The sequence below is a fragment of the Juglans regia genome, chromosome 5, assembly GCF_001411555.2.
Source record: "Juglans regia cultivar Chandler chromosome 5, Walnut 2.0, whole genome shotgun sequence".
Taxonomy (NCBI): Eukaryota; Viridiplantae; Streptophyta; class Magnoliopsida; order Fagales; family Juglandaceae; genus Juglans; species Juglans regia.
This window is the reverse complement of record NC_049905.1, coordinates 192,148-204,153: the sequence shown is the minus strand read 5'-3', so window position 1 is coordinate 204,153 and position 12,006 is coordinate 192,148. Positions and strand designations below refer to the sequence as shown.

The 12,006-nt window shown below is 36.7% G+C and overlaps 1 protein-coding gene and 1 non-coding gene across 2 annotated transcripts; one reads left to right on the top strand and one right to left on the bottom strand.

Annotated features, from left to right (window-relative positions):
* The first annotated feature begins 3,657 nt into the window (after positions 1 to 3,657).
* On the top strand, positions 3,658 to 3,739 carry TRNAS-GCU. The gene has a single exon. It is a non-coding gene; the product is annotated as a tRNA-Ser (tRNA).
* Positions 3,740 to 8,047: 4,308 nt separating this feature from the next.
* On the bottom strand, positions 8,048 to 10,895 carry LOC108988067 (transcription factor MYB83-like). The gene is made up of 2 exons (XM_018961171.2): positions 10,557 to 10,895; positions 8,048 to 9,241 (listed from the first exon to the last, which is right to left on the bottom strand). The coding sequence occupies exons 1-2, from the start codon at positions 10,847 to 10,849 to the stop codon at positions 8,545 to 8,547; spliced, it is 990 nt and encodes a 329-aa protein (XP_018816716.1). The 5' UTR covers positions 10,850 to 10,895; the 3' UTR covers positions 8,048 to 8,544.
* Between the last annotated feature and the right edge of the window lie 1,111 nt (positions 10,896 to 12,006).

Sequence of the window (12,006 nt, the reverse complement as noted above, 5' to 3'; positions counted from 1 at the left end):
ACTTTATTATGTAATATTTCTCAAAATGACTTTTTTAGGAATTAAAATCACTTTTTGCTTAAGTAGTAGTAGTACTGCTATCGCGCGATCTTCTCTTTCTTTGTTATATGTAGGAGACAATTAATGTCATCATGTATGACACTATTAACTAACTTCATCTTTATTACGAATATATATATATATATATATCTACTCTATTATAATAAGTAGCTATCTAAATGTGAATAATAACTTTTGTTATTTTTCAGTTAACTTTTCTTGTTTTTCTGTTAAGTCTGTTAACTCATATTTTACCAAAATGTCCTTAAAACTCTTGACTATTTGACATGTATCTCCCTTGTAGAATTTAATGAATGATCATGTTTTACCAAAAGGTCCTAATTAAGACCCTTGATCATTTGACATGTAGCTCCCTTGTAAAATTTAATGAATAATTTTGTTTTACCAAAAGGTCCTAATTAAGACTCTTGATCATTTGACGTGTAGCTTCCTTGTAAAATTTAATGAATGATCATGTTTTACCAAAAGACTCTTAATAACGCCGCGGTTAGATACTTTGCTAAAGTTTAGATTTTTTTGGTTACAAAGATACAAGATTCCATGGGGTGGGAGTCCCCAACAATCGTCCCAAAACAAGCAAAAACAACACCAACAAATAAAAATAAAAAAGCGGATTCTCAAATCAAAAGATTGACTTTAACCCATGTCTCGCAAATGAGATACTGCATAAAAGCAGTTACATTGTCTGATAAACAGACTAAAAAACTACAACTAAAAGTCACAATCAAAAAGAGTGTGCTACATTTTACTAATCTGGTCTGGCTGAGGGAGACTATCACCGACATTTTATCTTGATTAGTGGTTAGGAAAAATAGGAACATAGGGGAATCACAATATGTAGATAAACCGATACATCGGCATAGGACCGCCATCGATTGTGGTGGCGCGTGCAGATCACGTGCCACACTAGGAAAAAGAAGAACACTTGGATCTGAGAGAGTCGAAGCCGTTGACCCCGGTGGTGCCGCCTGTGGCGGCAGAGGACTCCTCTTGGTATGGCAGCGCGTAGATCTCACACTCACTGTAAGCCGCACATGAGACACACGTGCCACTCATTTGGATGATATTCTCCTACCGTCCGATAGATCGGCAGCTGAGGAGTCCGATGGTGGGGCGCGTGGCTGCCCTGGAAGGCCGGAAAGCAGCAGTTGAGAGTATTTAGGTGCTATTGCCGGAAAGCTTGAAAACAAAACTAGAAAAAAACCTATAGACAGTGTCGACGATGGCTGGTTGAGCAGAGGGAGGGAGGAGCCAAAGCTCCAACCCCCCGGGCAGCGAGACTGTGATCGCTGGCTGTTTGGATAGAGAGAAATTGGCTGGAGAGAGAAAACGAGAGACGGGGCTTTCAAAGGATATATAGGGATTTTGTAGTGCGTACTTACTTTGGTACTTGGCTATCATCTGTCCAGCTAGCTAGCGACTAATTATTGCCACTTAAGTCCTTTTCAATAGTGAAAAAAGCTATTAGTATTTCCTTAATTTCTTTTACTCTTATATATAAAGTCATGAAAATTTCACGATGTTTCTCATTTATTAATACACCTAGGTATATTAATTGTTAACTTTTTAATTAATTAGAAAAATATTTTAATCATAAAGATATTTCACAAAAATAAATTTATATACAGACATGATCATGAGATAATGTGGCACGTTAGATTGTAAAGTAGATCTAACATATCATATGAAGGCATGCCAATTTATGAATTTAATTTTATGAAATCTCTTTATAAATGTAATACTTCTTATTAATTAATTAATGTCGGTCGCAACTGTGATCATTTCTTAATTATCTCTGGCCTAAATAAAAAGTTCAGCCCATCAAAGTGCCTCCACTAGAAGATAATAGAAAGAGAGAGGAAAAAGAAAGAAGAAGGGGTTAAGGGCTGAGGAAGGAAAGGGCGTCAAGAGAAAAAGTGGAGATGTGACGTAAATGAGAGAAGATGTGACATAAAGGAAATGATGAGCAGATGATAAATAGGACTTCCATATGACTTTTGGTTGGGACGAGAACTTCTTGAGCTTTTTCAACCTCACGATAGGGACTCCAGCGGCAAGATCAACACTAGAAGACTGAGCTCAGATCTTCATTGTAAAGCGAGGATGAGAGACAATAAAAGACTGTAAAAAAATCATATTATCGTGTATTCTCCCCTCCCCAAACCCCATGTGGACGTTAATATTACTCCGAACTATGTAAATCTGCGTGTCCCTGCCTTTTTATTTTCTGCTCATCACCATGGATACACGCACGAACACCACACAGCCTCACCAGACCATCACTAGGGGCTCCATACAACACCGATTGAGGCCCGAATAGTCTTAGTGGGCCGGGAATGACTATTTCAACTCTTACAGTCTGTTGCGCTATTTTCAGGCGTTAATAAGATTATTATCCACAAATTCACAATTCAATTCTCGATCGGGCCTGATCTATTTTCAGGATGGAGAAAATAGAGGAGATATATAGTTTTTTTTTAAGGAGATATATATTACTTGACAGAAGATTATTTGATTTCAAATCGATCAATGTATACTTACGTACTTGAATGGCACACTAGGAAGTCATGAGATCATCATGTTAGGAGCCCAAAATTCCAAAAAAAAAAAAAAAAACTAAAGACATGATAGTACTGTATATATATATATATTGTGAGTTGAACATATATATAAATATTATATATATATATATAAGTTGAGCGAGCTAAGAATTAAATGGTGTACGTATGTCGTAGTATAGAGCTAAAATACTGAGACTACTTTCTTTTTCAATGGTCGGGTCGTGTGGGCCAATTCCATTGTAAATGCATCAATTAGTTTTGAGGCCTAGCATTTGGGCTCAGTTGGATCCATGGGGCAGGAGGCTACTACTCATTCAGCCTGTGAAGATGCACTGCACGAGTATCGTTTGTAGGCTAATATCTCTAGCCCAACAACAAGAGTGGATGGACTTTGAGCGTGCGTACGTACCAGTTGGATGCATGTACAAGGTATATGAAGACATAACAATGATGGTATATACAGTTATAGATCGTGCAGACGCCGTATTTTTTTTTTGAAAATAGAGTTTCATGGAGTCCTAATTGTCACCACTCATGTTTATGTACAGTGATTCAACATCGATAAATAAAGTAATTAAGGGAGATGATTTCTTGCAATGCCCTCATAAATTATCTTCAAATTAATTGTCTTACAGGAAGGAAGGGTTAATTTATGATCAAACTTGCAGCTAGCTAGGGGTGGACCCTTTGCTAGGCTGTATTATTAGACAAATAATTGATGGCCCCGATCAAGACAGATCATCTAGAGAGAGAGAGAGAGATTTAATGAACAGTAGAGATGCATTAATAATATTAGGATATTTTAGATGTTGCTTGCTTTTGATCAAGAGATCATCAGGTGATGGATTGGAAATATATGCATGGGTGAGCATACATGTATGGTCATGATTAAATGTGATTAAAAAAATACAGTACTGTCATTATATATAAGTTGTACAGGTAAAAAGGTGATCAAATGGAAGGTGAGAGAATTCATGGGAGTGGACTCGAATAAAACATAAAACATATATTTTGACAGACGAACAAGGCTCGTAGCGTCGCTTTGGCCGAGTGGTTAAGGCGTGTGCCTGCTAAGTACATGGGGTTTCCCCGCGAGAGTTCGAATCTCTCAGGCGACGTCCATATTTTTTTCTCAATTCCAACCACCCCCAAGCTTCTGTTTTGTCGTTGATATATTATTCCTAGCTTGTACAAAAAAATCAGAAATTGATACATGTATATATAATATATAATATATAATATATATATATTAAAGTGAATAGTGATCACTTTAATTACTGCTAAAACAGATCTTTGACGGCCAGGAAGTAAACATCATTATTAACATTACTCAAACATTAATATATAAATGTTACAAGCACCAAATGGACGGGGTTAAGGGAATTAATGAAAGGTAAACCTTTTTTTTTTTTTTTTCTTAAGAGATGAGATCACATGTCCACGAGTGACCCCTTCCCAATTTATTAAAAATCCTCACTTATAACGGAGGAAAACCGTATTAACAAAACCAGCTAAAGAATAAACAAATAGACAATAAAAACCAACCCAGTGCAATGCCCACAACACACCCTATACGGAAAAACATAAAACTTGACAAACCAAAAAAAGGATGCTACCTCCAAATAAACGGAAGTCCAATCGCATCTAATCTCAAAATACCCCTAAACAACCTCGGTAAACAAGTTTTTGAGACAACTCTAGTTCAGCTCTTCTTCGCCTTTCTTTGCCAAAAAATCAGCAACTTGGTTACTCTCACGAAATTGGTGCACCACTTGGAAACTAACTCCCTCCAGTTCCTGAATTAATGAATCCCAATAATCTCATAGGTACCATAAATTATAGCGCTTGTTCTTCACTCAATTCACCACTACCTTGGAGTCACATTCCAAGATAACCTGTTGACAGGGCATTTCTTTACATAATCGTACTCCTTGAAGTAAAGCTCTCAATTCAGCCTCATTGTTAGTGCCAAAACCATACGGCGTAGAAAAACCCGTCGTAATCTGTCCCCAATGATCTCTCAATACTCCATCCCCACCACAATTCCCTGGATTCCCACGACAACTGCCGTCCACATTTAATTTCCACCAAACTAAGTCTACATTTGGATGTTGCTCGAACATTAGTTCTAACGTCCAGTGCATGCAAAATCTGCTTATCAATTTGAGACAACTTCTTATCATCCATGTCATTCACCAATTTCCCCAACCAAGTCCGAATTGAAAGGTAAACCCATGTAGGTTGGTTAATTCTATTAATATTGTACCCTCAAAATATATGTTGCAATCATCATCAGATCACATCCATGCATGAGATCATTACAAGAAATCAGGCATTTTCCAGCGATTATAAAATCATCGCCAAATAAATTGACGCAAAATGCCTTTTTTGCATCGATTTCGAACTCACTGCTGGCATCCAAAATCGCATGCGTTGGTTTTCATTAAAATGTGTTTTTGCGGCGATTTAATGTGTTACTTACGACGATTTTGTGTGTCGCAAGGTAAAAACAAATTTTCATCGCTGTGATTTTTGCTGGGATTGAAGCATAGGGCTACCAAATGCACAGAATGCCTTTAATTTTCTGCCAACTTATTTCCCCCCCATGTTTGCCTACTTTGACGTGCGAGCACCCTTCTGCATTTCGACCCATTGCACCAACAGACACCATTTTCAAACCATGCAAGCTCCACCCTTTCCAGTGTTCTCTCATGGCGCCAACTCCTCTGTCGTGAGCTTTTGGCCCATTTTCCAAGTCCTATTTCCCCACACTGGTCGTCTCCCTTCTTTTCTTGGTTCACAAATTTCACAGAACTTCAAATCCCACAATTGGCTACCCTAGTGTGCACACGACCTTCTCTCTACTTGAATATTGTCTCTCTTAATTTGGGAAGCTAGGTCCTATGTTTCCAGCTTCCCTTACGAATTTCAATTTCGTGCCTCCATTTCGACATAGAAGTTAATATTTGGGGTTTTCAAGAATGATCGATCGAGGCTCCAGGTATCTCTTGTTGCCATTGCATTTATCTTCTCCCCTTCACGAGTAGGTTGCATTACAAAAGTAGTCATTTTTAGATGTACAATAATTTCTTTCTCTGTGAAACTGATGTGCATGTTCCTCTATTTGAGGTTTAATGTTGTGTATTTGTCTCTTGTATTTGAGTTGCTCAATCAGTTGTGGGTATTAGATAATTTTAATTCACCAAATATTGATTACAAAAGCAGTCATTTTTAGATGTACAATAATTTTTTTCCTTTGTGAAACTGATGTGCATGTTCCTCTGTTTGAGGTTTAATGTTGTGTATCTGCCTCTTGTGTTTGAGCTGCTCAATCAGTTATGGGTATTAGATAATTTTAATTCACCAAATATTGCTTCTTTTTTTGTTGAATTGGAAGCTTTTTCTTGTAGAATTTATGGCCCTTTTTTTACCTTATTTACTGTAAGTAAGTGAGTTCTTATAATGCTTGAAGAAAATGCGGCCATTTTTCCTAGAGTATATGAATTTGTGAAGTTGTTGTATAAAGTTGGGGATTTCCACACGCTACGGGACATTTCACATAACTGGCCCTTATATATTTCATTGAGTTACCCACCTTGATTATTTTCTGGGTTCTGTTATGCTGCTCAAAAACATAATGATAAACAACATGAGGAGTTTGAACTTGCTAAAAACTAGAAAGTTCAGTATCATGAGCTATAGGTCAAATGTCATCTCTTTCTCCTGTACCAGTGTTCAGAGGATGTCATTATTGTGTTAAAAATATACAGGTCTGCTATATAACTTACTAATGACAAGAAGAAAAAAAACAGTTAAGGCTAGAGTCTAAAGGTCCAAAACTCAGCCTCATAAAGATAGAAGAATTGATGATCACACCTAAACTATTAGCAATGCTTAAGCCACTTATCTGTACCATCAGCACACATAGAAAAAGTATACACTTGGACTTTTTGCCATGTAAAACTCATTTTCATATTGACATTTAAACACGTATAGTAAACAATGAATAGGGCAACATAAAAGAATTGTGGGTCAAAAGAAATCTGGCCACTAAAAAAGAACTTTCCCAAACCCCATATAACTGGATATTTTCAATTTTTCACCCTTGCAAGCAAAACATTTCTAATATGCAAGCTGTTTAGTCTGAAAGAGAAGTCTAAAGTTACTTTATTGCAGATATCGGGCCTGCATAATGCTCCTTATAATATTTGAAAACTTGAAGGTTGGGAATGCAAAATAACATTAAGGCATGATCCATAATGTAAGGGTTGTGCAAACTAGAAGCAACCTTTTACTTTAGAAGGAAAAAGTAAAATATTTCCTAAAGTAAACGGATTGAGAATTTGCGACGTTATTTTTCGTTGCGTTTAACTTTTCTCGACGATTTAGTGGCAAACGGATCCCACCATTTCCAGCATATTTTTATGAAGTTGCGACGAACTAAAATCACCGGAAAAATGGATTTTTCTCAACGAGTTTTGCGTATCACTAAAATTGATCAGAAGCTACGCTTTAATTTTGTCAAAACTGCTGCGATTTATAAATCGCTGAAAATGATCAAATGCTGCGATTATTATGGGTATTTGCGACGATTTTGAGTGTTGAAAAAAACTTGATTTCTTGTAGTGGATGCAGGCTGCTTCTCAAATGATGATGGTGCTATATATGGCCTCATGTAAAGCTGTACGTACGTGGACATCATGTACTGTTCGTTTTTGTGTTCCTGATCTATGCGCTTGTTTGAGACTAGATTAGTGTTGGGTTACAAGTGAAGCCTGGTACGTGAGCAAAAAAGGCGGAACATGTGAGTTCGCTCGATTGTCGCTCGAGCAAAACTAACCTCTGGGTTTGCTTAAGTTTGGTGTGACAGTGGACTCGAGCAAGACACAAATCCTAGTTTTTGCTTGAGCTACGCTCAACACATCGCTTGAGTCAATGTTCATTGGTTGTTCGCTTGAGGCGCACTCGATACACCAGTCGAGCGAAGAACATATTTTTTTGCCAAATTAGGATTTTCAATGCCGTTTCTATAAATATGTAATATTTTGATCTCTTGTACACGTTTTTCAATAATTTTTAGTGAGAACAAAAGATGCAAAGTGTGAGTGCATATTATGAGAGAGTAAAAGCCCTAGAGTGAGTGAATTGAGATTATATGATGGTAATATTCTCTGATTAATAAAATCTTTGCAGCTCTGTGGACGTAGATACGTTGCCGAACTACATAATTGTGTATCATGTGATTGCTTGATTGTTGCTTTTATTTGTTTGCCATTGTTGATGTGTGTTTTTCACAACAATTAGAAAGAAAATTTTCTTTTTATTTTGTAACCAAAACACATATCATATAAATATATATATATATATATATATATATAATATAGATGTAAGAAAACAATAGATAATTTTTTTATTACGTACGCTTCATATAATTGACGTGAGTTTACATAATTGATGTCACTGCAGACTTCTTTCTCGATGCCATGCATGCACTAATCTGCAATTTAGCAACTTCTACCACCAAATTATTGCTTTTGTACACAAAACTGCTAGTTACCGACTAATCTTTATTTCCTTCTCAGCTGGTATATATATGATGCATGTCTATTCACATTTCTCTTCATCCGGATCAAGATGATTATTGCACCATTCTGTTCCCGCCAGTTGACTCGAAGTGCCTCACAATTAAATTGAAATTCATACAAGAAACTCCTCATCCTAATCTCTATAGTGCAAACTTTATTGCAGGACTAACATCATTGATGGATTCATTTTTTCTCAAAAACTAACAGATCAAACACAACAGGTATTGATGGAAGAAAAAAATTTCCTAGGGTATGTTTTGGCCAGCAGTTTTATGGGAGAGGGAGAAGGGAGCTGGCCGGCAGGTAGCCAAGGTTGGGCTAGCTTTTATTCAGTTAACTTATAAATCAAGGAAAGGAAAGGAGGATAAGTCTTGCATTAAACCCTCAAAATCCCATTCCCCAATCTTTAAGTTTTCTCCTTGTCCATGATTTCCAAACCCAAACAAATTGTTATCTACTTTAAAGCTCTGATGTTCAGTACTGTTAAAGCAACCATTATTGAAGTGGTTGCTCATGTTGCTTTTCATATGATCTACCGGAGCATTATCCTCTTCATCAATGCTTCTACTGATGATCTCTAGTGGAGGAAGTGAAAGGTCCCTTTCTAACCCCATATTATCAGGCTCTAAGACCCCATAATCTCCATAAAGTACATCCCCCTTACCAACTTGTGCAAACCCTGTTGGCATAATATTGTTGAATAACCCGCGGGCTGCACCAGTAATAGTCAGGTCATAGCGGTTATCATTTAGCATGGAAAAGGGATCAAACTGGCTGCCTGTGACCAAAGTGTGCATGGAGGAAGATGATGATGAGGATGACGAAAATGAGTCCATACACTGCATATTGATGAAATTTTCATGCTCATGCAAGCCCATGACACCTCCGATGACATCTCTAGGCTCTGAAGCATCGCTGTCGTTTGGTGAGGGTGCGGAATTGTTATTTTTCAACCTTTTCTTCAATGTGGAGTTCCAGAAGTTCTTAATTTCATTGTCCGTCCGTCCTGGAAGACGTGACGCAATTTGAGACCACCTGAGTACGTATTTGCTTAAAAAAATAAGAAGAAAAATAGTTGCATGCGATATATAGTAATCTACCATATATATTATATGCACATGATAGGCTGCAAGAGATCAAGTGACTAGTATTTAAAAAATGCATGAATTTCGATGTATGTGAATGTACGTAATTCGAATTAGATTGACATGGTCTGAACACAAATAGAACTTTGTTTTAATTAAGTACGTTCCTTATTTATAATTACTTTCTGGACCAAAGCATATTAATTAATATGCTCTAAAATTTTAAAGCCTTTTACCTTCTAATTATCTGAAAAACATTATACATCTTGATGACATCATTTGATGGAAAACTTCCTGAAAGATGCCCCTAGCTAGACTAGATGCTCAAATTACCCTCAACGGTATACATGTTACTGGAGGCTGATCATATTAAAAAAAGAAGCAAAAATAAATAAATAAATAAATAAAGAAGAAAATCAACAATGTGATTATATATATGTCCTAGCTATATGTTTGTCAAATCTGTCAGGGAGAGAGCTAGAGATCTGGCCGGATCTAGTGTTGGCTATAAACTTGTGAATCTGGATCGGCTCTGCATGTATGATATATAAGATAATCTATATATATCAAGCAATATTCAAGTAACAGCTGGGGAAAGCCAAATTGAAAGTACGTGGCCCTTTTCTAGCTTAACATGAGTTTATTGGCTGAGTTTCAAGATTTGAACCATATACAAGTGGCTTTTCTTTCTTCTTATTTTTACGCACGAAAATGTATGAACCTAAAATAATCTATAGTACCCCCAACCCACTGATATATCAGATCAGCCAAAATCCAAAATCCAAGAAGTGGCTACTGCTAGCCTGCTATTAGAATCTGACCAAGAAAAAGTATATCTATATATATATGATTCACATCACGCAGTTGATATTATTTGTGAGCCGATAATTTTAATGCATTTTATAAATGATATTTAACATCATACATCATTGTCTGATATCAAGCCTTTATATACTATGTGGGTGCCATTTGAAATCTTAAACGTACTTATAAAAAAAAATTTGAAATTTTAAACTTTCTGATCTATAGTTATTGCTAACTAGGCTAATTAATATTACTAGTTGGCTGAATTTAGTTTTCATGGTTAGGTTGTTCATAGAAAAAAAAAACATAATGCTGGTTTAACATAGATTATCAATGCCAGAAGGGGCCGGAAGAAGATCAGCCTATGAAAACAACTTTCAATGTGTTTCGTTCTAAAGCAGTAGCCGAATCTGGGGCAATGTTTTGTACACTAGCTGGTTTTGGAGAGATAGAGAGAGGACCTGTTGCCTAGAATTGAATGGAAATGGACGATAAGCTCTTCCTCCTGGGGTGAGAATGCACCGCGCTTGAGGTCAGGTCTCAAGTAATTGATCCAACGAAGACGACAACTCTTCCCACACCTTTGTAGGCCGGCATTTCGAGCAATGTCACTCCAACATCCTTGTCCATTCGTTAACATGTACCCCATAAGCTTCTCATCTTCCTCTGGTGACCAAAGGCCCTTCCTAAGCTTGCTCTTGTTATTGCTGTTCTTGAGTACCCTCTCTTTTATCATCTGATCTGGCTTCCTCATTGGTAGCTTGTTTTCGATGGGATATGTGGCACTCACCTTAAGCCTGTCTTCTTATAATCGGTTTGATGGAAATCCAAGGAGAAAGACATACATATATAAATATATATATATATATTTATTTATATATGTGTGAATACTTTTGTACGAGCAAGAGAGGAGTCTTTATGGGGTGGTAATGGTGATGATGATGGTGATGGTTGCGGGGTTTGCTTAGAATATGAATATGAACTGAGAGAGAGAGAGAGAGAGAGAGAGAGGATTATGTTTGCTGGTTGATGGGTGGAGTGGAAAACGGATTGGAGGGGGACCTCCTTGAGATAGAAAAGAAAGCAGAGAGGGACTGTTGGTCTTCTTGTCTTTGACTCTATTCTTGTCTTTTTCGATACATTTTTCTTCACTCACAAGGTAATCATCATGATCTTCGATCATATATGAGAAAGCCACATTTTTGCTTCCACTTCACATAATAATCTCTCCCAGCTCTCTCTCTCTCTCTCTCTCTCTCTCTCTCTCTCTCCACACGTGAATTTGAAGAATAAACCTAGCTAGAGCATAAAAGCGGAGAGAGAGAGGTACTTTAGGTAGATATATTAATTATATCCTAGCTGATGAGGCGAAGGTGCAATTGCACTTTTTTTGCCAATAAAATGTTGCACATTTGACATGATGATATTGATCATGTCCATCGATCCGTTTTTTGTGCTTTGCTTTGTTTTTGTAGTTCTAGCATGTCCCAGCTGGCTTATAACTTATATTAATCGTGCTAGCTAACAACTAATTAATTAAACATGCTTCACAAGTTGTGCGTGTACCTACCATGCATCAATTTATAACTTCCACCTAAGAATTAGATGCACCATGGCTAGCTAGCTGGCTTTCTATTTTTCCAAGTTACTTACCTACCTAGCTAAGACATTAATGGATCCGGACCATATATATATATATATATGATCACGTACGGTTAAAGCTGTACATTTCAGCTAATTATAACTTCATTATTTTTCTTTGTAATCATATGTACGGGATCTATATAAATATATATATTCTTTAATTAATTTAAATGTGCAATTAAGGGCTGTAATTAGTATAATTATCTAAATCCATGATTAATTAACTTAATAAGGTTTGATCTATATAGATATATAATTCATTCTATA